Source organism: Dermacentor variabilis, chromosome 3, assembly GCF_050947875.1.
Source record: "Dermacentor variabilis isolate Ectoservices chromosome 3, ASM5094787v1, whole genome shotgun sequence".
NCBI lineage: Eukaryota > Metazoa > Arthropoda > Arachnida > Ixodida > Ixodidae > Dermacentor > Dermacentor variabilis.
Window position 1 is genome coordinate 60,166,173 of NC_134570.1, and position 24,949 is coordinate 60,191,121.

At 53.2% G+C, this 24,949-nt stretch overlaps 1 protein-coding gene across 1 annotated transcript in view; it reads left to right on the forward strand.

The window, feature by feature from the left end:
• Positions 1-7,050: 7,050 nt before the first annotated feature.
• Snoo (Sno oncogene) overlaps positions 7,051-24,949 on the forward strand; it is a 151,778-nt gene continuing 133,879 nt past the window's right edge. Inside the window, exons 1-2 of the mRNA XM_075685307.1 lie at positions 7,051-7,323; positions 7,555-8,733. Coding sequence (XP_075541422.1) covers positions 7,792-8,733 — 942 coding nt within the window. The 5' untranslated portion in view covers positions 7,051-7,323; positions 7,555-7,791. The remainder of the gene's footprint in view (positions 7,324-7,554; positions 8,734-24,949) is intronic.

Consider the following 24,949-nt stretch of genomic DNA (forward strand, 5'->3'; position numbering starts at 1 on the left):
ACGTAGGTGTTGGTCTGTATAGGCGGCGCAGGATGACTTCTTCCTCAATTTGCTCAGATTATTGTGTGGTAAAAAGCGTACGTTGTTCTGCTGAGTCGGTGGTGTTGCAGAAGCTCCGAGTACTTTAGGGCGATGTCATGAAAAAAAAAAATGAGTGATTCGAGTCACGAAAATTCATGATGAGAGAGTAGATGACGTGTACCATGATTTTGCAAGGGACGCTTGTTTGGGAGATTGGGCGATAATTTAGCGGTGAGCTTATGTTAGCTGATTTGTGGACTGAAACGGCCGTCCCCATGTTCCGGTCATCTGGATCGAAACGTTAAGAAAGAAAGTGGGCAAATATCAAAAAGAGATATGCTGCGGCAATACGCTTTGTGTGTCTTTGTTTCTTTAATTCTTGAGTTAATCTAGTCTATGCCGGAAGATGACGAACACTTGATTTTGTCGATCGATGACCACACAAATATCATCTACATTGAAAACGATGACTGGAGTTGAAGAGTTTATACTAATTAAAAGCGATCGTGATATACTCGCATCAGATTCGTTTTAGTGAACACACTAGCAAAGGCGGAATTGAACATGTCAGCGCAATCGGAATCGCTAATAATTTCGTTCGATTCGTTAGTTACCCTAATAGTGCGCGTTTCGTTATTGTTTATGACCCTCCAAGATTGCCTCGCATTATTAACCAATAGGTTTGGTAGATAACTGTGGTAGAAGGAGCGTTTAACATGACGCAGTGAAGTTAATGTTTTAGCTTTGTAATATTTATCCCACGCACATGGGCGTCCTCTTTGCTTGGCAACGTGATAAAGACGCTTTTTTTTTCTAGGCGTTTTAGGGCTTTCGTGAACAATGTGTGTGTGTGTGTGTGTGTGTGTGTGTGTGTGTGTGTGTGTGTGTGTGTGTGTGTGTGTTTGTGTGAGTGTGTGTTTGTGTGTGTGTGTGTGTGTGTGTGTGTGTGTGTGTGTGTGTTTTCTGAATGGAACGAAAGGTGCCTTTAGGAATGAATTTGTTTGTAAGTTCACTTAGTTTGTTTTTGAAGCGCCTCCAGTTGCTGTTAGCGGAATGGTCTTGGAAAGTTGATTCATATGGTAGTAAAGAATGTATATTTATAGCTTCGTAATTTCGTTTGTATATTGTTTTCTTAAAGGTACCTCGTGCCAACAAACGAAAAAGTTGCATGGATGTCTTTATGATCGCTGATTTCGGGTAAATAGCAAAATGGATGAAAGGCTGTCAGGGTGGCCGGTTAGTACGAGATCGAGGACGTTAGCAGTTTGCTGCGAAATACTGGTTGGTTAAGTTACTATAGCTGGGGAAAGGTTAAAGTTAAGGCAGAAATCGACCAAATTCTCTGTCTTCGGACACCGATCATAATTCCATGTTACACCAGCCTATTTGCGGCTAGTTATAAAATAATCGAAGAGTAGGATTTGCGCGTTTGTGCGGGCTGTTAACAGTTCGATTGTGATGTTGTTAATTTTATGGCAAAAATCAAAAGTGGCACTGGGGGATCTATAACAGACACCAAGTAGCACTGTTCTTAATAGGTACGTATTATCGCCCATTACATCTCAAGATCTGACGTAACATTAATTAGCGAGCATGGCAAATATGTCCGCGAACAGCGACTCATGCACCACCACCACCACGTGTTTTTTTTTTTTTTGTTAAAAATGAATTCACTATCAACGTCGCTGCTCAGCCACATTTAATTTAGCAGTATTATGTAACTACCCGTTGTTACAGACCAATTCGCGCTTTGGGAGGAAACGGCCCCCATTGGTTTATATGATAGAAAGCGAAGCGCTATTTCTGTAGCATGTGGGTGTTCTGTTTGTGGTGATGCAACTGCTATGCTACCTCTGACACTGTTCGAGGCGGCATCAAAAAGTGTACGTCCTTGTAACAAATAACAAGGTTTAAAGCGGAGAGAAAACGGAACGCATTTACCTCTTGCGAACGCAGCGAGATTTCTTGGGGGGAATTTCGCTCGGGCCGCGAGAAGTCTTCACTAACGCTGTAACCAGCTTTCGACCATTCGAAGGGATGTTTAGTTTGTTTTTATGGAAAGTAAATTTTGCTGCGAGAGGGCGAGAGTGATTGCGGGAGTGACGGTCGATGCGATGTGCACGTTGCATTTCTTTTTTTTTTTCTTTGATCAGTGATCAGTTGCAGCCTTCAGTTGCCTTGAATCAACACAGTTGGAACTGGCTCCGACGAGGGCGTAAGCTCCCTTTCCAGCATTCTCCGTGAGCGCCCGGTCCCAACAGTGCACCTCGCACTGTTGCTCACCTCAACCCCTGCACGTCGACGCACTGCCATGGTAACGTCGTCGTATTAGGTACGATATCCTCTGGTCTAAGCCCGATTCTATACTCAGACCGTTCACCCCAAACGGCTCCTGTCTCAACAGCGGCGTCGTACTGGAAAGCTTTCCTTCGCCGGCTCAGAGGTCAGCACACGCTTGTCCCGTCCCCATATAGCCCTTGTCAGTTTCAGAGGTCAAAGGCACTTTGATCTTAGCCAAAAGGCCGAGAAGCGATGGAGGTCAAAGGCCGGAGTAGCTACTCGGAATCAGCGTCTGGTTTGACCGCCACTGTGCAGGAAAGGCCGGTCAAGAATAACAAGGCGGCGTTAAGCCTGGCAGTCAGTCAGTCTGTCCAGAAAGCTTTAGAGGAGACAACGAGCCGACACATGCAAAAATTAAGAGAGAGAGAGAGAGAGAGAGAGAGAGAGAGAGAGAGAGAGAGAGAGAGAGAGAGAGAGAGAGAGAGAGAGCTTGCCCCGCCTCCACTCTGCGGCGCTCCCGTATATATATATATATATATATATATATATATATATATATATATATATATATATATATATATATACTATGCGCCTCTCTGTGCAACGCCCCAACTGTGACCGGGTCACCATGCAGAGCTTAGCTCAGGCGTCGAAAACAGCTATTGTGAAAACGGGCTCATTGAAGAAGGAAATGCGCGCCGTGACAATGATTATAACGAGTTACCGTTAGCTTGCAGAACACAGCAAGTTCAGGTGTTCTGTTCAGTTATAAGACATTTTGAGGCATTAACGCAAGATAATCACATACACTGTAAAATAATTTACACCCCTAAAATTAAAAAGGGGCGTGTGTCTCTAACTCACACCCTTAGGGTGTCATTTATATAAATCACACCCTAAGAGTGTGAGCTATAGACACATTTACACCCTTGCTCGCTTCTAAGAGTGTAAATTATTTTACAGTGTACGCTACTGCGAGCAGAAGGAAGTTGCATACATACGTATACCCGTGAGCAAACGCATACAGACCAGGGATTGCGCGATAAAGCCTTCTTTCTTCTTCTGCCTGTGAATGCAACTTGAAATTGAGCACTGCGGTCCAAACTCGGCGTTGTGAACTTTCCAGTGTACTCGTCAATTTCAGTTTGTGCATGTTAATTACAAAGAAATTTAGTTTTTTTTTCAGGGACCCTGTAGTCCGTTTACTTTTGCTCGCGGGTGTAGAGTTATCACACGATGGCGATGGTGAGTGCTACACGGGTGGCAGTAAATTGTAGTTGCAGAAAGTTTTGCTCAAGTGTCATTCCTTCATGACTCGACAATCGACTGCGTATCCACCGTGGTTGCTTAGTGGCTCTGGTGTTGGGCTGCTGAGCACGAGGTCGCAGGAGCGAATCCCGGCCACATTACGATGGGGGCGAAATGCGAAAGCACCCGTGCACTTAGATTTAGGTGCACGTTAAAGAACCCCGGGTAATCAAAATTTCCGGAGTCCCCCCATGTACTACGGCGGCCCTCATAACCAGGTCGTGGTTACGGCACGTCAAATCTCATTACTAATTTTTTAAAAAACTAATTGCGCAGGTAAGTTACTATACACTTGTGCGAAATCGTTCAGCTTGCGGGCAAAGTAACCCTCACTTAATATGCTTCGCGGAAGACGCCTGTGGTTGGTTGACTTGTTGTGAGGCCGCAGAGCTCTTACTAAGGCTTGTATGTATAATGCGGCAGATTTGTACGATACATATTCGGTTCTAGACAACTACGCCAGCCACCCTGTTCACTTAATTTTGCAAATCAAGATACTATAGGCACCAGGTTTAGAAACAGCGTGTACCCGAGACTGTTTGAGCACGTCAAAACCCAAACGCAGTTGTACATACGCACTGCGCTTTCTGTAAGCTTCGTGGATTACGTTGCCGAACTTCGGATCAACTATTTCTAAAAACTCCCTAAATGATATAGCTTGGTTAATGGCGCCCCCAAGCAGCGGCTTTGGGTACACCAAAACCCGAGCTACCTTGTGCACCTTTGGGTGCCGCATTTCTAAAGCGCCCTAATAGAGAACGCCCGACTTACGTTCTTTCGTACTCCTTTGGTATTATTTCGTATGAGCCTGGCGGTTTGCGTCCCCTAAGTTTGCGTATACGCGAAATCTAAAGCTCCCTAATAGCGCGGAACAAGTTTGAGGCATACCTTAATTTGTTGGCTGACGCCTCTGCCTTAATCGACGTGTTCTAAAACGTAGGTCTTTAACTATTTACTTAAGGGGCGTGCTCTAACTGCATACTTCGTGTTCGAACTCAGACGCTCGAACTCAGAACACTTTCTGTGAACACAAGTCAAGCCACGTGCGTAGTAATCGGTAGCTGGAATTGTATCGCCCTAATAGCGTTGCATTGTAATCATGGCTCGCAAAGTTCCTATATTCGTTTGCTGAAACAATTTATTTTCTGATCATGAAATTGCAGTCAGTGAATACGTAAAACATTAATTTTCGCTAAATGTTCATGCCTATGGTACCGGTCGCGAGAAATGCGAACGCAAAGTGTGCCTTAAAATACGACGATGTTTTACTTACGTGTTTGCCGTCGAAAAACGTCAGTAGTTGAAACTGTTAACTGGCACAGCACAATGCATTTCGCAGTGCAGGCGTTCAGTGCTTATTTCTTGATGCTGGCACAGGGTGCAAAATTTCTAGCAGACAGTTGTTTATTTTATTTATTTAAACATGCTGCAGGCCCTTTTCGGGCCTTTGCAGGAGTGTTTACAAGGGTGATTGTGTTCTGAGTACTGGCTGGCTTCCATTCTGCAACTGCAATATTGTCGCTAAAGGCAGTAATTAGAAGATAACAAGTAAAATATCGCGAGTTCACGACCATATTGGAGGTTATTGTGGTTAATTTTGACGGCTGCGGATGATACCAGTAATGTACCCATTTTGCATAGCCCTCTCCTCTTTACATTTTTAATAATGCATACTGGCGCAAGAATGCACAAGCGAGAACAAACACATAAGCCCGCTCAACATATGCGGAGCTGGAGGCTCTAGTTCGAATAAATTATCACGACATGGCCAGAACTGAATTCAACATCGTAGATTCGCCTTGAGTGAATAGAACTATAGTGTGAAAGCTTGGTAGTCTTTGCATAAACGTCACAATTAGTTGTACGCACCGAAAGGTTCTGCGAGTGTAGTTGCAAAACATTTTGCGATGTATGGAGACATTACGTAAAGCTTTCACAAGTAATTTCTCCTTTATGCAAAACGATGCGCCTTTCATACAATAGTTTCATAAGTACGAGCTTGCACAACCGAGGCCGCAAGGCCACGCACCCCAATAGTTGCAATGTTCCTATTTCGGTGACGTCAACAGAGTACTGCGCGGATGTACGGTACACTGAGGTATTTCTGCTAGTGTTTCTGGGTTCGACATTATCTCAATTAAAAGAAAAACTATCAAGGCTGAAGGGAGAAGTACAAGAAAACGACACAGCGGCCCTCGGGCGCTTTCCTCAGTGTTTCAGCAAACCGACCGGTTCAGTGCGACAGGGCTCTCGACTTGAGCAGTTCACTGCCTCGCAGCAGCAACCTTACGCAGCTCCACACACTGCCAGCCTTGGGGATTTCCCCAAAGTCTATTCGTCTCGGCCGTTTCCGGTTCCCCCTGGGAGCCCATTAATTCTGTTCCTCGCGCTACTACTGTCGACCCGGGACGGTGACGTGCTTTGCCGCGCACTGCAGCGCTTCGCGCGCTCCGGTCTTCCTCACCCCTTCTGCTTCCTCTCGCCCCCTCCGCAGCAGGCAGCCAAGAAGATACCGCACGGTCTCGCGAGCGCGCGTCCGAAAACGAGCGCCAGGCAGCCAGCGACGAACGAAAGCTTCCGGGAGCGTGGCAGGAAAGACGAGAGAAGGCGCGCGCGCTGCATAAAAACAGCGTCTGGAAAAGCGCTGGCCAGCCAGAGGCCACGGCGGCGGCTAGCTAGCCAGGAAGAGGAATAGCGATAAAAAGACAGCGGCGGGCGCGAGGAGGTCTTCGCCGTCGTCGTCGTAGCAGTCGCAACTGGCGGAGAAGGGTGCGCCGGCAGATGCGGCTGCCGCGCGAGCGCTAGGGAACTGCTGCATAGCGAGCGCCGGCGGCTGTGGCGGGGAGGGGGCTGCGGCAGGGGGGAACGCAGGCGGGGCCGCTCTTGAAGGTCGTACGTCTGTACGTCTGTCTAGGCAGGCGAGAGAGGAAGCGGCGCAAGCGAGCGCGGCGGCGGCGGCGCGCCGATGGTGACGTCGAGACCCCACGTGACCGTGACGCATATCTGCTGCGCTGGGCCTGCTCGCTTTGGCAGCCAGACAAAACACGGCAGAGCAGTCTGGCGTCTGTGCGCCGCCGCCGCCGCCGACTGGGAGAGAGAAAGGACTCGTAGAGAGCCACTGCCGCAAGCGGGCCGAAGAGGAGGGTGGGCTGCGGCAAATAAACACCAAAGGAAAGCCAACGAACAATCTGGAGGCAACGGAGGGGGTGTCGGAGACTCGAGGGAACAGCCGCCTCTTTCCTCCAACGCAGCCGCCGCTGCCGCGCGGATGGCGTGAACGGGTCTTGTGTTTGGCTTTTGCGTTTTCACCGCGCGCACCGAGTTCTCTCTGTCTTTCTTCCTTTTTTTTTTTTGCAGCGTTTCGCTTTGCCTGGGTGTTTTCTCTGACGTAAAACTCCCCCCCCCCCCGTTCTTTACAACGTCCTCCTCTTTCGCGGTGCCATTGTTGCTGCTTGTATATTCATGTTGCGCGCGGCTGCTGCTGCCGTCGGCTGGTGGCGCGGCGGCTGCTGCTCGTCGGACCTCCTCTACCTCCTCTCGAAAGGGGCTGCCGCCGCCGTCTGCTAGGCGACGTAAACAAGAACCGCTGCTGCAACACGGCCGGCAGGCACCCATTCGTGCGCCTGCGGTCGACTCTCGCCGAACGCGTCGGCCACGGATATACTGGAACCTTCTGCGCACATGGAATCATTTCCTTGTGGATATACTGCGACAGTAAGTGTGAAACGAACTTTCTGACCATCGGATTTCGCTAGTGCGGCGGCTGAACGACCGCACGACAGTGCTTCCCGGCTTCCACGTTCGCCTTCTGCATTGTTGCACCGCTGTGGAAAGTGCATCAGCGTTGAGACCGCTAGAATTGTGTAGAGTGATTCTTCGACGTTTTTCGTCCACGGATACTGGCCAGGATATATTGCCTTTATATCGAAGCAATTCGCGTTGCAGTATTGCCACAAACAAATAGGTTGTGGCAGCAGCCGACCGGAGACGGCGCGTGCGGAAGGGGCTGCGCGCGCCCGACAGAAGAGCCGGACGCCGCGACTGCAGCGCTCTCCCCGGAGGTGGCGGCGGGGCCTGAAAGCAGCCTTCGGCGCAGCAGACGGACAGCGATGATCGTGGCGGTGGTGCGTGTGAGAGCTGCTGCTGCCGCCGCCGTTGCGCGGCCCGAACTCCCGGCGCTGGATGCGGGCTCTCCATGACCGCCGCGGCGGCGCCGGAGGTGCTGCGGCCATGGCCTCGTCGACGACGACCACCACCGCACAGACGTCGGCGCCCCCGGCCAGCGGGGGCGGCGGCGGCGGCGGTTGCACCCCGCACCTGAAGCGAGTGCTCAAGAGCTACCAGGCGTCGGCCGTGTCGAGCCTGCAGGGACCGCCCGCGCTCATGGCGGCCTCAGCCGCCGCCGATCCGGGCGGCCTCGCCGACGAAGACGAGCCGCTCGAGGCGCCCGCTCTGCCGGCGATCCAACAACCACCGCTGCTCACGCCGCCCGACCAGGCGCAGGGCAGCGAGCGCGACGAGACGCAGCTCGAGTGGAACACAATCTCCTGCTTCACCGTGGGCGGCGAGCAGCGGCTCTGCCTGCCGCAGATCCTCAACACGGTGCTCACGGACCTATCGCTGCCTCAGATCAACAGCGTGTGCGACGACCTGCACATCTTCTGCCTGCGATGCAACCCCGAACAGCTGGACGTGCTCAAGCGGGCCGGCGTGATCCCTACGAGCGCGCCGAGCTGCGGCCTCATCACCAAGTCGGACGCCGAGCGACTGTGCGCGGCGCTGCTTCACGCCGGTACGCCGGCGCCCGCGGATTTGAACAACCCGGGACCCATGGTGGTAGTGCCCGTGTACCACGAGTGCTTCGGCGGCGCCTCCGGTGTGCTGTGGCTGGAGGCGGCCATGGTGCGGTGCTGCGACTGCGGCCTGCTCTACTCGCCGCGCCGCTTTGTGTGTCACGGCCACGGGTCGCGCGAGAGGCGCACCTGCCACTGGGGCTTCGACTCCGGTCGCTGGCGGAACTACCTGCTCCTGGACGACCGCGAGCCGCTGGAGGACGCCGACGCCATGCGCGCGCTGCTGCGACAGTTCAAGGACAAGTTCCCCGACGCCGCCAAGCGGAAACAGGCGAGTCTCGCTTCCGCACGCCTTCTTCCGCTGTGTAGGTGGTGGCCCCCGGGCCGCGATATCAAACTTCGCAGTGTGACTGCGACCTGCGCTAATTACGGCGCCTTCGCCAGTAACACCTCGTCAAGTAGCCGAACCAGCACGCGCTACGCGCGCGGCGCGTCCCCGGCCCTTGTCCGGCGAATCCCTGCCACGCTGATTTCAAACGCAACTAGTGGTTCATGTGTGTGTTATAGCCGCTTCAGGTGTAGTGTGGCTGCTGCCGTCGCTAAACAATTTGGTTGCAACATCACACATGACTAGCGCGATCTTATGGAACGAGAGAGTCCCGCGAACAAAGGCAGCGACGTTCACTTTCACGTCCAGCTGTCGCGCGTAGTCGGCACCTTTGCCGAATGTCGAAAGGGAGGAATAAGGGAGAGAAATTACGTTGTATGCAGAACGTGCTGTCGGGTTCTCCTTGTTTTAGTGCAGATTTGTCACTGTTTTTGGCATAGAAGCGTCGCGTCTCCCTGCCTTGAACGACAAGCTTTCACGATACCGGATCGGCGTGGCGTTCGCCAGTGGACGCATTGACGGCCAGATCAAACGCATTGCCGTGTTGGGGGGCCAGACATGGCAGCGCGCACCGCGGCGGCTGGGCTACCGCGAAGATGGAGCCTGCCTGTTTCGGAACTCGCCGGCTCTATCGCCAAACCCCTGCGCGGATGCAACCGACACGATCGTTCTCCCATCTGTCCCGACGTCGATGGGAAACGGACACTGTGCATAGTTCACGTTCGAGATAGCGCGATTCTCACTTCTTTTTAGCTGCCGACAAAAGTCATGCACGCCATTTACTGATGCGTGTCGCGCCAGCGCGGAAGGTAGCGCGCGCGCGCCGCGACGGTTTAAGCTAAGCCTCCCCCCCTCCCTATTGCCGTTCCGTCTCCCTCTTCGCAATGTAGATGCGGCGAGGGAGGAGCGCGCCCGAAGGCCGCAGGAACGACCTTGGCGCGTTTAGACGCTGCGGTGCCTCGATTCTCGGGTCTTCTGGCCCCGATAGCGCGAGGATCGCGTACCAGAAGTAGCAGAACCGTTTAGCTGTCGTCTGCTGTTCTCGTGTAGCACATTTTAGTGCGCGAAAGCGGAGGTACCCGGCGCGCTGGCAAAGGCGCAGGCGCGGGGGAGGGGACGGCGGAAAGAGTTGCCCTGTGGCGGGAGGGGAGGCTGGCTTCGAACAGGGAGGGCTCTCCGCCGTCAGTGCAGTCTCGGTGCCAGTGCTGTGGCAGCTTTGCGCATTTATCGATCCCTCGTCCGGGCTCTGCTGCCTGCCGCGTCGGCGACAGAAGGCGGCAGCCACCTTCCAACACTGCGGTGCTGGACTGGAGAGCAGACGTAGTAGAACGAGACGGGCGTGCAAGGCGAGGACGGGTGCAGAAGGGATACACGTATACCGATTCTGTTCCGATGATATTCCTTTTCGCGCTATGTCAGTGGACCCCATGCGGCGCTCCGCCCAGGGTTATCGCTGGGATCGGCCGGCCGTGTGAAGTGATGAAAAAAAAAAAAAAGAATAGCATCTAGTGAAAGGAATCCTTGCATAATTTTCGGAAGAGCTTGGCCCGAGTAGCACGCTCGTGTTTCTTGAACACTCACATAAGTGCGCGATTGTGGGCTCTTGTCCGTGCCTCATCGTCAGTTCGTGTATTTGAGCATTGGCGCTGTTTGTTTGCTTCTCCTATATGATGCGAAGAATAAGAGAAGTTCGCGTTCCTAACCCTTATAACGGGGTGATTTGTTGTTGGTGGCATCACCCTCGCTGTATATTGGGACATGAGCGCATTTCTTTCTTTTCTATATGATGCGAGAGACGATGGATCATGGGGGAATCGTCGCCGCTGCTGCCTCGGCGAACTTTGCCGTGCTTTGGGGGCTCACGAATGGGTTAGCGTCGTCTAAACTGTCATTTCGGTCGCGAAGCAGTGTGCGCTGTTTTACTACAGGACCGGCCGGTTTCCATCTCACTGCCCCCCCCCCCCCTCCTTCTCCCGTCTGTCGCGTCCGCTGCCACCCGTACTTTTCTTTAAGCCAGAACACCCGGTGCTTGTATATGCCCCGCGACAACCACCGCCCTCGTTTCGACGGTCTCCTCGACGCCGACGTTCTGGCGACTGCAAACGACCTCTTACCCCGCTCTCCGCTGAAAACGACCTCTTCCTCTCCTCCTAACGGAGGCGCGACCTCGTTCCCTTGCGCACGAGTTGTTCTATACTAGTTTGGAATTGCGAGCGCTTTCGCGCAGGGATCGGCGGCGTCGTCGTTTGCGCGGGAAAGCTAATTTGCATTTTCGGACACGCATAGAGGACGAGATGGTTCTCTAACTGCCCCTCGCGTTACGCCCGTACTCCGCCCTGCGTGTTGTGGAGAGCATTTGACGCCCGCTCGTCGGCTGTTGCTTAGAGAAAAAATAAAGAAGGAAATGGGCGGTACTAATCGTCACTCCCTATTACTTATGCACGAAATACGGTGCGCGCACGCATTTCGAGCTCGAAAGTGATGCCGGGAGGCCGATCATGATGTGGGCGTAGACGTGTTGCTTGTCGCTCGTAAACGAGTCGCAACCGTTGTTAATGTGTTGTGTACGGTGAATGACTACAGGGCCCTGTAGTATGGTGTCGTTGTTGCTGTCCTTTCATTCCACAAGCTGAACGCGAGTCGATCGAGCCAGAAGTCGAGTTGAGCCGAGTCGACCGCCGCGCTTACGTGCATTTTGCCAAGTGGTTTGTTTGGATGAGTAAAACCCACCCCTTGCTGGGGTGGTTTTACGCTCGCACGCTCGCTGGACCCGACGTGCTAGTGTTTCACGGACCCGACGGCCGGTTTTCATATAGAATAGCCGCCTCCGTCGAATTGCCTTTGTACGGTCCACGTAAACGTGTAGCTACTGTGCGGAATCGACAGATAAAGGTGGATAGAGACAAATGTTATCACAGAAACTAAATTTTATTTGCAACGCTCGAGCCGCACTGAAAGGTAAACAACGTGAGAAAGGATACGATGCATGTTAGGTACAGCGAGCTGAAAAATCGGGTCGGGGAACGTCAGTTGAAAATTGTGAAAAAAAAAAAAACGGAAAGAAGAAGTACGAAACTGTGAAGATACAGGGAAAAAGTTGGCATCTGTGTGAAACGAAGCTATCGTGAAGCGTGTAATTAAATGCTATAAACCTATTCATCTTCTGCAGTGCGTTTTATAGCAATTATGTGTCTGTCCTTCAAGAGAGCAAGGTGCATATATAAAGATTTTCAAGAAAGGAAGACGTGGAGACCCGCACCACATGACTGCGGGTTGCGGAACCTCACCTCTCGCACAAGCTTTCTTATCCAGGAGGTCGTGATTAGACCGTCTCCGAAATCCGCCTGCTTTGCATGTAAGCCGATTCGCTATATGAGTGTTGTCACGTGTGTGACAATTCGGCGTGTCATCAGCAGCTACGTACGGTAAGGAGAGCTCGTTAATGTCACTTAGAAAGGCTTCTATTTCAAATCAAATGTGACGGGGCAATCGGCAGTAATGAATAAAGAAACTTCAGCAAAGAGGGTGGACGTCGCGACGGCAACTGGTTGAGACTTGCGCGGTCTTCTTCTGCGAGGACTTCAGCATAACCTGAACAAATGAGAGAGAAGTGGTTCGTGAAGGGATAAGGAAAGGTTGACGCTGTTTTCTGCAGCCCTTGCGGGAGCACGGCTCAGCGTAAACAGGGGTGGGGGGGGGGGGGATAGTGGGAGCAAAGGAGATAGGAGAGTAGAGGGTTAAAGTGTCGCCATGGCAGCGGCTGAGCAGTCCGGCAGGAATGATGCATTTGGAAATCTTCGCGAGAACCCTTTCAGGGGTTATCGCTCTTTTAGCAGCCGGTGCTGTTCTTGTTGGACTCCTATTAAGAAAGAGTTTTGCAATGGACCTGGTAAACGTTCATACAAAATCAAACACAAGCAACACGGTGGGCGACACTTGTCTGAACAAAATGAAGGAGAGAGAGAGAAAGAAAAAAAAAGAAAGAAAGCCACAGGTGAATGCCTCCGAGTACCTTGCGGAAAAGGTGACATCCCACGGGACGCGCTAACTCTCTCTCTCTCTCTCTCTTTCTTTTTTTTTTTTCCAGAGCTGTAGAGGCTGTAGAGGTCGTGTAAGCAACGCGTAAAACGTGGTTTTACTTTCTCCTCGAAGCGCCGCCGGTGTTGGTTAGGACAACGATCGCACGTTATTCGGTCTTTGCGTGCTTGCCGGCCGGGCTCGGAAAACTTCGAAACCCGGCTTACAAACGGCTGCGCCGTTCTTCATTCTCGGAACGTCACCGTGGAAAGCAGGGAACACGTACACGAGACGACGCCGAGCATACAGCTCTGGCCTGTTCCGTTATTGTTTTTTGTTGTTCTTTTACAGCGGGTAACGGTTAGTGTTTCCGTCCAACGAGATCCGCAAGGACGCACTTTAGGGCGACGTATTGATGCCGCTGTAGCAGCCAATGAAGATAAGAAAAAAAAGAAATTAACTGCGTTTGTTAAATTATATATATATATATATATATATATATATATATATATATATATATATATATATATATATATATATATATATATATATATATATATATAACGCATGATTGGAGAATGAAAGCCAGAGACACCTCGCCGCTGGCGGTAACGGCACCCATCAGTGCGCATCTGCTCAGCCAGTTACCCTCTCTCTCTCTCTCTCTCTCTCTCTCTCGTGAAAGTATACCCCAACATGATGCAAATTAAGTTTCTCGCTCAGACCATTTCACTCCCTTCTGCTGACCCTTGAGTATGGTAGCGAGCCTGCAACCTGTAAGGAGAGTCACCTTCAGTTACCGCTCGTTTTCTGCGACGAGGCCGACGCCCGTGTGTTGTGTTCTCCTTCTCGGTGTCTCGTCATCCGCCGTATCCGTCGTCGTTCACCGCGATTTCCGGAGCCGACGAGCTCGCCAGCGAGTCGCTGCTATGTCCTCGTTGCCGCGGCCGCCGCTCCGCGACGTCGGCACGTTCCGAGAACACCGAGGCGCGCAAATATTTCCCCCCCTGACTCGCCCCGAGAGCCCCACTGCGACTAATTTATCCTCGCGAACCTTTCGACACATCCTGTCTGCTCTTCGCCGCTACCCTCCCTCCCTTCCCCGTCTTGGGTCGCCGCCGCGCTATAGCACTGTGTCACAGTGTTACCGGCACTAAGTTCCCGCGGCGACAGCCTCTTTTTTCTTTTCTTTTTTTAAAGCTTTCATTCGAAGCGGCTCCTCGGCGACGCGCAGAGACTGACGTTCGGCAGCGAAGGAGCGGTGTCATGCCCATTCCCATTGTCATGCCCCATGCCCATTCCCGACGCCATGCGGCGGCACCTTCGACGGGTCGCGAACCCTGACCTTCCCCTCGCCCGCTGTCTTGACCTGCCTGCCCTCGCCTCTCCGTACCTGTTTCTACAACCCGTTTCTCTGGTGCGGGGTAGTGTACCAAACGGGTCGCCGGTCTATTCACCCTCCCCTGCCTACGTATGGTGACCGCGCCCGATTTTCGAGTGGGTCGCCACTGTTTGTGCCCAAGCAGGCTATAGACTAAATGCTATATATATATATATATATATATCCAAACTTTCTATTTCCCCCTTAATTATTATGAATTTCGCCTGCAAGTTGATGACGTTGTTGGGACGTCGCAAATTTGGGCTCATTTTCAAACCATTTCTGATTTTGTTTCGTTAGGCGTTACTTCTAAAGTGACTGTAAGAACTGTAGGTTAACTTGCTGTGGGCACTTTGCGTATTATGCTGCGTGTGAGTATTTAGGTACAAACAGAGGTTAGTAATGGAATGACGGGGAAGCGAGGAAAGGCAAGAGGTTAACCAGACGGCCGTCCGGTTAGCTACCTGGCACGGGGAAAGGGGATTGAAAGAAAGAACGAAAAGGCTGAAGGAGAGAGAGAAAGAGAGAGGTATCACACCGCCGTACAGCAGACAGTGCATCTGTAAGCGTATCCTCTGGTCCATAACTCTCTAGCTCTTTGGCGCAGAATTTTAGGAGGACGATGAAAAACAAAAAGTACTATAGCTGCAGACAGAATAAATACCTGGAGAAACACACTCAAAAACAACAACAAGAATAAGTTGGAAAGTTAGCGCTTGCGCTTTTCGCATTGTGTTTCGTCGTTGCTCAAAAATATCGCGCTAAAAAATCTAACAGAGTCCGAGAGTACGAACTATAGCCTTTCTCTGGTTCGTTGATTTTAGGAAAGTCATCAGAGTATGCGTAGTGATGTGTGTGACCAGGCAATGCACCCAATATATTTACCTTCGCCAGGGATCGACCGCACGGCGTCCGAGCATGCCCCTATAGGCTTGGTCAAAGAGAAGGGTTGAAGACGAGCTTGTTCGTAGCGCATTGAAGCTTTTTGGAAGGGCGCTGGGCGACGGCACAAGAAAAGACAACACGTGTGCGCAACTCCCAAGAGAGTTGGTGGCGTGCGCAGCCTACCCCTATTCAAAGGGGCAAATGGGGTATGCATCTTACCATCATTCGCCACCACTGCAATCTTCATCATCCTCATCGTCCTCTATCTCTGGCTTACCTTTAATATTTCTACAAAGCCCCCCCATCGTGACGTACTCGGGCAGCGGGGTCGTTCTAAAGGAGAGAAAGGCACGTCGTGAATGCAGTGCAGATAGAGAGAGAGAGAGCCATGTATGCGGGGCTCCATTTGGCCACTCGCTGACGTTCGGCCTTGCCATCGCCGTTGCCAGTTGGCACTGGCCGCCTGGGCGAGCACATTTGCGCGCTCGGGACGGGAAAGAGAGAGAGAGAGAGCTGTAAGCCGGAGACTCCTTGTCGCCACTGGCAGTGGCAGGGAGCCGGTGGTGCATTGTGGCGTGGTTGCGCGCACTTCGTCCTTCCACTCCCCTCACCCCCCCGCATTCGTCTCGAGATTTGATTTGCTTCCAGGAGCCTTTCGGGGGGGTTTGGCACGCTAAAGAAAGAAAGTAAGGAGGGTTCTGGCGGGCGGCCTAGCGGGACGCGGGATTACCGGATCGCGCACGAAGGTCGCCGCGGAGTATGCAGCAGCAGCAGTGGGGCAATTCTTCACGCGCGCGGCATTAGCAGACAGTGCGGCGCTGGCCACAGCGGACGCTGGTCTAGAAAGAGAGAGAGAGATAGGAAGGGGCGTTTCCAGTGTCCTTCTGGCTCCAAGGAGCTAGCTGGCCCGCATCGGTATAAGGAAAAGGGTGTCCTGGGAGAGTCCCGGCCGGGCCTTGCGAAGGCGAACAGCAGCGTTCGGCGCTTCTCGCGGGCGACCGCAGCGGAACGCTGTGCGCGAAACGCTGTGCGCGAAACGTTATCGATGTTCCCGAGAACTCGCGATGCGGAAAAATAGAAAGGTTAGTTCGTCGCAGTAAGCGCAATGCTCCTTGGGAATAATTTCGTTAATAGGCGATCGTTACCTCGACTACTGTATACACCGCCTCGAGCTCGACTTTTCTTTTTTTTTTTTTTTTTTTTTACGTTTATCGGAGCACTGGCACGACGTTCTCGAATTGTCACTTTCTTTTCGCGCTAAATTAATGACTAGAACCCCCAGAAAAGAAGAAAAAATCTGCGGCAGACATCGGCGATAATTGTCTATGTATGGGAATGGCCGAACACTTCTAGAAAGCTATTCGTTTTGTCATAGAAAGAATGTTTAGGTTCGTTCGTTGTTTCATTCCGTGATGTTATGGAGGACAGGTGTTCGGTGGCGTTTATTCTTCAGTGATTCTCCGATAAATTCCGCCGGGTAAACTTGGTACGCAAAAGCGGTGACCCGAGTCGGCCACGCAGTCGTGGATGTCGGTGAGGTGAGTAAATAAAGGGGGCGGGGGCTGTGGAAGCGGAGATGGTGGGCATTTCGATAGTTACGTGCAGTGATATCGTATCCGCCGCACTTCTGACAAGGTGGTGGTTGGGTGGGGTCGTACTCGATCAAAAAAGTCCGCGGAACAAGTGTATGCGCTCTGGTGTCAGCACAGCGCTCGTCTCATCATAACGATGCGGTCCTTGTTTCACGTGTTCCAAATTCGGGTGCGCAGCCGCAAAACGAGGGAAGACTTCCAGCTGAGCGCGGTAGCCGTACGGCCTCGCGGAGCACCGGCGGTGGTGGTGGGGGGTGGAAACAGGCAGACGCCGCCGACGCGTCTGCCTGCCACGTCGGCGAAACCGGTCGGTGCCGCCGAAGCCTCCGACCGCAGCGGAAGGCGTCGCGGGCCGCCGCCGTCGACTACGCGACGGCTGCGCAGTTGTGTGCGAGACGCGACGACTCGAGACTAAAAAAGAGCTTGAAAAATTGTCGGCGCAAGCGGCACAGCGTTGTGACAAAGATACAGAGAGAGAGAGAGATAGAGATGAAAACAAAAGAAACACTGTATAAAGGTTTGGCAGGTATGTGTGCATCCGCACGCTTTATGCACGTGTCTACCGGCACTGTTTTGTTGGGGTTATTTACATTGTCTAGTCCGTTTGTGTTAGAACCGACAGAAGTGAAAGCTTAGAATAGCACACACACACACACACACACACACACACACACACACACACACACACACACACACACACACACACATATATATATATATATATATATATATATATATATATATATATATATATATATATAGTGAACTCGGCTTAAATCATGCATGGATCCAGGAGCTCAAGGAGGCGCGCCGTACTGCTAATACATGTACCACTAAATCGCCACTGATCAGCTACGTTCGACAAGTTGTGCAGGTGCCATCGTGTGTGCCAAGAGCCGATGCATGCATATCAGAGGCGTCGTGCTCGACTTATCGGCCGTCCTCGTCGTCTTTGTCCCCCTCTCTCTCGCTTCGACGCAGCGATTCCTTCCGCTCCATTGATTGGTTGTATACACTCGATTCTTATCACACACCGCCTCGGTGCGGTTGGTTGTCGCGATACCGCGGGCGGAGCAGAGCCACTCGTTCCAGCAATGAGTGAAGATCGAAAAGAAGTAGTATCGGAATGTATAATATATGTGGTTGCCAACCGTTCCGACTGCAGTGGAACAGTCCCGACTTTTGAATAAATGTCCCGAGTGCACACTTGACCCAGCCGGGACGGTCAATTGTCCCGACTTTTGCTTTTTTTTTCCCTCCTGAATACTAATCGTTTAACCAAATCCCCCCCCCCCCTTTTTTTTAAATGCCTGACAGCTCGTTTGCACATTATTCTTTCTGCTGTTTCCATTGTCATCAACATAAAGACAGACAGACAGACAAGAAACTTTAATTGGTCCTAAGGGACTACGTTGCCGTAGTCGCGGGCCGCACCTGCGCCGGGGGCGGAAGACCGTGATCTTCAGCCCTGTCGCAGGCCCTTTGGACAGCCCGAAGCTGGACTTGAAGGTCGTTGCTCTTGACCGCTTCATCCCAGTCTTCTTGCCGGTTTAAAGGCGAGTGGCGCAACGCAGAACATTGCCACAGCATGTGGTTCAAGGTCGACCGTTCCTCGCCGCAGTCTGGGCAGCGGGGATCCACACCCGGAGTGTAGTAGCTCAGCCTCGAGCGAGACGGAAAGGAGCCCGTCTGCAGCATTCTCAGCACCGAGGCCTGGGGTCTGCCCAGCTTCGGGTGAGGAGCCGGATACTGTCTGCGTCCCAGCTGGTAATGAGTAGTGATCTCGTGGAAAGTAAGCAGCGGGTCCGTGGTTCGGTCGATCCCCTGCGAAGCCGGGCCCCTCGGACTGGCGCGGTTGATGAGACCTCGCGCCTGGTCGTGGGCCAGCTCATTAGGGTTGATCGAGCCGGGGGAGACGTTCCGGCCCATGTGAGCCGGGAACCAAGTGATGACATGACGGGCCGTGCCTGTCTTGCGGGTCCTCAGCACTGCCGCAGCCTCGGCCGAGACAGAGCCGGCGAGAAAGGCCATTGCCGCCGACCTGGAGTCCGTGAAGATATGCGTGCGCCCGGGTTCGCACAGAGCCAGCGCCACTGCGACTTGCTCTGCGACGGACGCCGTCGAGCGTTGTATAGACGCCGCATTCAGGATCTTGCCCTGGGGGTCAACCACCGTGGCCACGTACGAGTTTGATCCGGGATACCGCGCCGCGTCGACAAAGGACGCGAGCTCTGGGGTTTGCAGGGCAGTCTTGATGAGTGCTCGGGCTCTGGCTGCGCGCCGGGCCTCGTTGTGCTGTGGATGAACATTCCTCGGGAAGGGGGAGACTCGAAAGGTTTCCCTTTCACTCTGGCAAAGCGGGACGGCGCACGACTCCTCGGCCATGGCTGCCAGACCTGCCATTCCGAGTATTCGACGGCCGGCCTTGGTGGTAGAGAGGCGAACGATCTGTGCCGTTTTCTGCGCTTCGACGACTTCGCTCAGGGTGTTGTGGACCCCGAGTTGCATCAACTTCTCCGTGCTGGTCGTCATGGGGATGCCGAGGACTCGTTTAATACTCTTCCTCATGAGTGCGTCGATCTTGTTCTCCTCCGAACGTGACCAGTTTAGCGCAGAAGCCACGTAGTTGATATGGCTCATAAGGAAGGCGTGGTAGATCCTTATGAGGTTGGCTTCGCTGATGCCCCCCCTCCTGCTTGTCACTCGCGAAACAAGTCTGAGCATGTTCTCCGTCTTCGCACTCAGGCGCGCGATCGTTTGCGCGTTGCTGCCCTTTGCATTGAGGACCAGACCGAGCACTCTGAGAGAATCCACCCTCTCGATGCGCTGACCCGTCTTCGTTCTGAGTTCGATCGGTACTTGGTCCAGCGTCGTGTCGAACTTGCGGCCTTTTCTGTCGGGTCGATACAGCAAGAGTTCCGACTTAGTCGGCGAAAGGACCAGTCCCGTGCCCTCGAGGAATTCTTCCGTGACTTGCAAGGCTTCTTGCAGGGCCCGCTCCACCGCTGCGTCCGACCCACCGCCGCACCAGACGGTGATGTCGTCCGCGTAGATAGCGTGATTGAGATTGACGGCCCCGATTCGGTCGAGTCGGACTGATAGGTCGCTCATGGAGATGTTGAAAAGCAGTGGAGATAACACCGCACCCTGCGGCGTGCCGCAGGCTCCCAGCGCGTATCCGTCCGACTTGATCTGGCCCAATTTGATCGTGGCCTTGCGATCCCTTAGGAAAGAGCTCACGAACGCGTGAAAGCGTTCGCCGAGGTTCAATCTCGTCACAGAGTCGAGGACGTGCTTGTGCTTGACCGTGTCGAAGGCCTTGGCGATGTCCAGCGCCAAGATGCCTCGGACGTCTCTCGTGACCACGTCGACTATCTGCCTCTTGATCAGCAGCATGACCTCTTGAGTGGACAGCGAGGGTCTGAAGCCGACCATATTCGGCGGGAGCAGGTGTCGTTCCTCGACATGCCTCGATATTCTGTTGTGGATGACATGCTCCGCCACCTTGCCCACGCAAGACGTGAGCGAAATGGGTCGCAGGCTGTCTATGGCTGGTGTCTTGCCCGGCTTCGGAATTAGGATCACCGAGGCTTCCTTCCAGGCATCCGGTACGATGCCGGCCTCCCAGACATCGTTTATTTCTTTGGTGAGCAGTTCGATCGAGCCTTCGTCTAAATTTCGAAGGAGTCTGTTCGAGATTCCATCCGGCCCGGGCGCCGATCTTCCGTTGAGGCCTTGAAGGGCCGCTCTGACTTCCGAGACGGAGAAGGGGGCGTCGAGCTCCTCGTCCGCCTTGCCGCCATAGGCCGGGTAATCTTCTGGCCCGGTCTGCCCGATGGGGAGGTAGCGACGCGCGACTTCGTCCATCACTTCGTTCATAGATGCGCCTTCGTTATTAAGCTTGTGGACCAGCCTATCGATAGCCAGAGTGTGGTTTCTCTTAGACTGGGTGTCGTCCAATAACTGCTTGAGGAGGTTCCACTTGCCTCCCGCACGCATCTGGCCGTCGACGGACGCGCATACTTCGTTCCATTGCTGCTGGCCGAGCTCCTTGCAGTGCGATTCGATCTCGTGGTTGAGGGCCGCAATCCTCCTCCGGAGGTTGCGATTCAGCTTCTGCGTCTTCCATCTGGCCGTGAGGGAATTCTTGGCTTCGAGCAGGTGCGCCAATCGAGCGTCCATGCGATCGAGCTTGAGGTCCGTTTCGACGGTCCTGGTGACCGCAGCTACGTCCTTCTTGAGCTGCACTACGAGGTCCGCAAACGACTCGTATTTTTCGTGGTCGTCCTTCCTTCTCTTTCGGAAGGCGTCCCAGTCGACTATTTCGAAGGCCCTCTGCGGGGCCGCGCTGACCGGTAGGGAGATTTCCACGATGTAGTGGTCACTGCCCAGGTTCTCTTGCAAGTTGTGCCACTCCGCTCCCGGCGCGTTCTTGACGAAGGCCAGATCCGGGGTGGTGTCTCTCGAGACCGAGTTTCCCATGCGTGTGGGGTAATGGGGGTCGGTTATCAGTTCTAGGGAGCTGTCAGTCGCTGCCTGCAGGAGTCTGCAGCCTTTGGGAATGCTTCTCACGTAGCCCCAGGCTTCGTGCGGCGCGTTGAAATCTCCAGCCATAACGAGCGGCGTCTCCCGCGCCTTGGACGATGCCTTGGTTGTTAGGCTGTAGAAGGTCTGCCGGTTGTCCCTAGGCGAGCAGTACACATTGATAACGAAGACGCTGTTCTTGAGCCAACTGTTTGGTATGATCTCGACGAGCAACGCTTCCAGCTTGGTGTTGCCAAGACGAACATAAAGACGATTTTGGTTTCTGTACTGCTGGTTCTAGTTCGGTTGAGAATCCTAACCCTTCGCGGTACATCTGTCTGTATTGGTAGCCGTGTCAGCCAGTCAACTAATGAACCGTTCATGTAAACTACGACGTCATAGGACTAGAAAAAAAAAATGAAAGAGATTGCGAACATTTCTTGCACGCACCGACTGGGCGGATGGATCCTGGCGAGTGGTCGGTCGTCGCTGGCCCTCTTCTCCGACACCCTCGGCCCGACTTCGCCCACTCGCGAGTTTCCAACCCTAAATCTCGTCGATGGTTACATTATACCTCCCCCCCCCCTGCCCCCTCCACGATTAGCAGGACCCTTTTGCTTCTCTAGCCTTCACAGCACCAGTAATCGCCGCACATTCGTTCGTTCACAGCACTGCACACAATTGGCTGTGCAGTGCTTTGGCGCGTTCTGGCGTCGCCCAGTCTGTTCGACACGCGGCACTCTGTGCAGCGAGGCTGGGTCGTGCGCGCGAACCTGTCTTGCCGCAGTTGCACCTGACTGATAGTTAACCTGCCCCGCCGCCGCAACTGGCGCGCTCGGTCGTTTCGAGGGACGCGACCTCGGCGGCGCCGAAAGCGGCGTTTGTCGACCAAGCGGCGCCGGCTTGTCTCGTACGAGCGAGAAAGGATTCGGGAAAGGGCGAAACTGCGGCGGAGAAGGAGGGAGTCATCCCGCGGGGGCTGCCTGTTACGTTTGCGTTACGTTGCGCCTCGCTCGCGGCGTCGCCTTGCTACGTGTGCCCTTGGGAAGGAAACGGTCGGCCTGCCGGGAGAGACTGTGCGGAGAGAGCGAAGGGCTTCGGCGTACAAGGTCGGGCGAAAAGCGATCGGCTGCGCGCGCCCGCCGCCCGGACGTGCTGTGTGCGCGTGCGTTTGTAGTGGGAGCGCCCCCCTCCCCCTCCCCACGTCCCCCCTCGAACGGGGAGGCAGCGTTGTAAACGCAATATACGGGTGTAGACGCGTGTATGGGTTCAAGCTGCATTCGCAAGTTGTTACGCCTCTGGAGCGTAGGAAAACGTCAGCGCGGAGTTTTCGTGAATCGGAAAAGAAAATGGAGATGTGTCTACACATGTTAGGCGCGCGGAATTCGAATAACACGAGCGACTGGTCGTTGAATGAATCGAATCAACAAACGTCCGTAATATGTCGGGGATGATATCTCTTATTCCACGCTTCCTCGTCGTGGTGTAAGACCCTCTCTCTCTAGAACGCTCGTGTCCGAGCTTACCAAAAGGATGTCACGCGGTGTCTTTATTTATGCAAATGAGAAGACAGATACACGGAGGGAGGGAGGGATGGAGAGAGAGACGCCCAAAGTGTTTGGCGAATGACCCGACTCGGGAGCTCCTGACCAGTCTCTGTGACGCGCATACCTTACCGCAGAATGCTGGTACCGTTATATATAAAGAAATAACTCTATCGAATAAAGTTCCCGCTGTGGGGCCACCTGCGTCGGTTTAATGCCGGTCCGCTTGAATAAACAATGACGCCAGGCGAGTTCGTCGGCGACCTCGACCGGAGAACCGTAATCGTAGGAGCGTGCTTACGACGAGGAGCTATTCGCAAGAGTAGATGCCACAGCCAATCGGAACGTCGGGCATATTGTAGCACTCTTCAATGAAGCACACTAAACACACTGGTTTATTGTGGGCGAACTTGTGCCCGGAAACTCAATATTAAGCATTCACACACTTTTTAAAAGAGGAGTTAACAGCAGCCTGTTCCACAGTCAACCGCGTCTCTCCGCCGAACGCACTTCTCACGCGCCCCGAAGGCCAAGAGCCACGCCGTGGCTTCTCATTGGACGGCAGACTCGGGCGCTGCCGTGAGCGCGTGCACGGGAGACACGCGCTGTATCGCCACGCGCGAGGCGTTGCTGGCGCTCTTCTAATGGCGATGCGACGAGTAGTGGGCTTTAGCGATGAGACGCTTGCAAAGGTGCCTCACGAGAGTGCTCGTACCTGGCATGTGGAGAACTCTCTGCGGCATTAGTCCCCCTCCGAAATCGCATCGTCCCGATGCGTATGAAACAAATTTATCTATAGAAGTGTTTTCATTGCCTGTCGTAGTAAGGCTTCATGCGGACTACGTGTACGACCTCCGCATGGATGTGCCGCTTTGATCGCTCTTGCTCATGAGGGATGACTTCGTAATTCAGGTCACCTACTCGGCGAATAACTTCGTAAGGTCCAAAGTATCGGCGAAGGAGTTTTTCACTTAGTCCGCGACGACGCACTGGTGTCCATACCCACACTTTGTCGCCCGGGTGGTACTCAACTTCTCTGCGGCGCAGGTTGTAATAGCTTGCGTCCCTACGTTGTTGCTGGCGGATACGGAACCGTGCCAACTGCCGGGCTTCTTCAGCTCGTTGTAGGAAGTCGTCGACGTCGTACGGGTTGTTGTTTTCATCATCTACCGGCAACATAGCATCCAGTGTGGTTGTTACTGTGCGGCCATAGACTAGTTGAAATGGAGTGACCTGGGTTGTCTCCTGTACTGCCGTATTATAGGCGAAAGTGGCGTAAGGCAAGATTGCGTCCCATGTCTTATGTTCGAGGTCGACATACATGGACAACATATCGGCCAGGCTTCGGTTTAGACGTTCCGTCAGGCCGTTTGTTTGGGGATGGTATGCAGTGCTTTTTCTGTGACTGGTGTGAGTCATCTTCATCAAACATTGCATCAAATCAGCAGTGAAGGCCGCTCCTCGATCGGTAATCACGACCATTGGTGCACCATGTCGCAGTACTATGTTACAAACGAAGAAATTTGCAACTTCAACTGCCGTTCCTCGCTCAAGGCAGCCAGTTTCAGCATATCGTGTTAAATAGTCCGTCGCTACTACGATCCATCTCTTCCCTGACGATGATGTTGGGAACGGGCCAAGAAGATCCATCCCAACTTGTTGAAATGGAGTCTTTGGTGGGTCTATGGGCTTAAGAAGTCCGGCCGGTTTCACGGGTGGTGTTTTGCGCCTTTGACATTCGCGACATGTCTTCACGTAATGCTGCACCGACGCTAACAATTTAGGCCAGAAGTATCTGAGACGAATTCTGGCGAACGTCCGGCTGACACCTAAGTGACCCGAGGATGGTTCATCATGGCAAGCTTCCAAAATTTCTGGTCGCATGGCTGACGGTACGACGAGTAAGAATTTTTCCTGGTTGCGTTCAAAGTTTCTCTTGTAGAGCGCATTATCTCGGAGACAAAATGACGATAAACCTCTCATAAACATGCGTGGGACTTGGACGTCGTATCCTTCGAGGTGTTTGATGAGTGGCAGCAATTCTGTGTCGGCCCGTTGACGCTCGGCGATTTCCGAAGCTGTCATCGCTGTAAGAAACGGGAAATCCTCTTCTACTGAAGGAGTCGACTCCACTGGTGAGCGGGACAAGCAGTCAGCATTGTTATGTTTTCTTCCAGACCTGTACACGACAGTAATGTCGTATTCTTGGAGCCTGA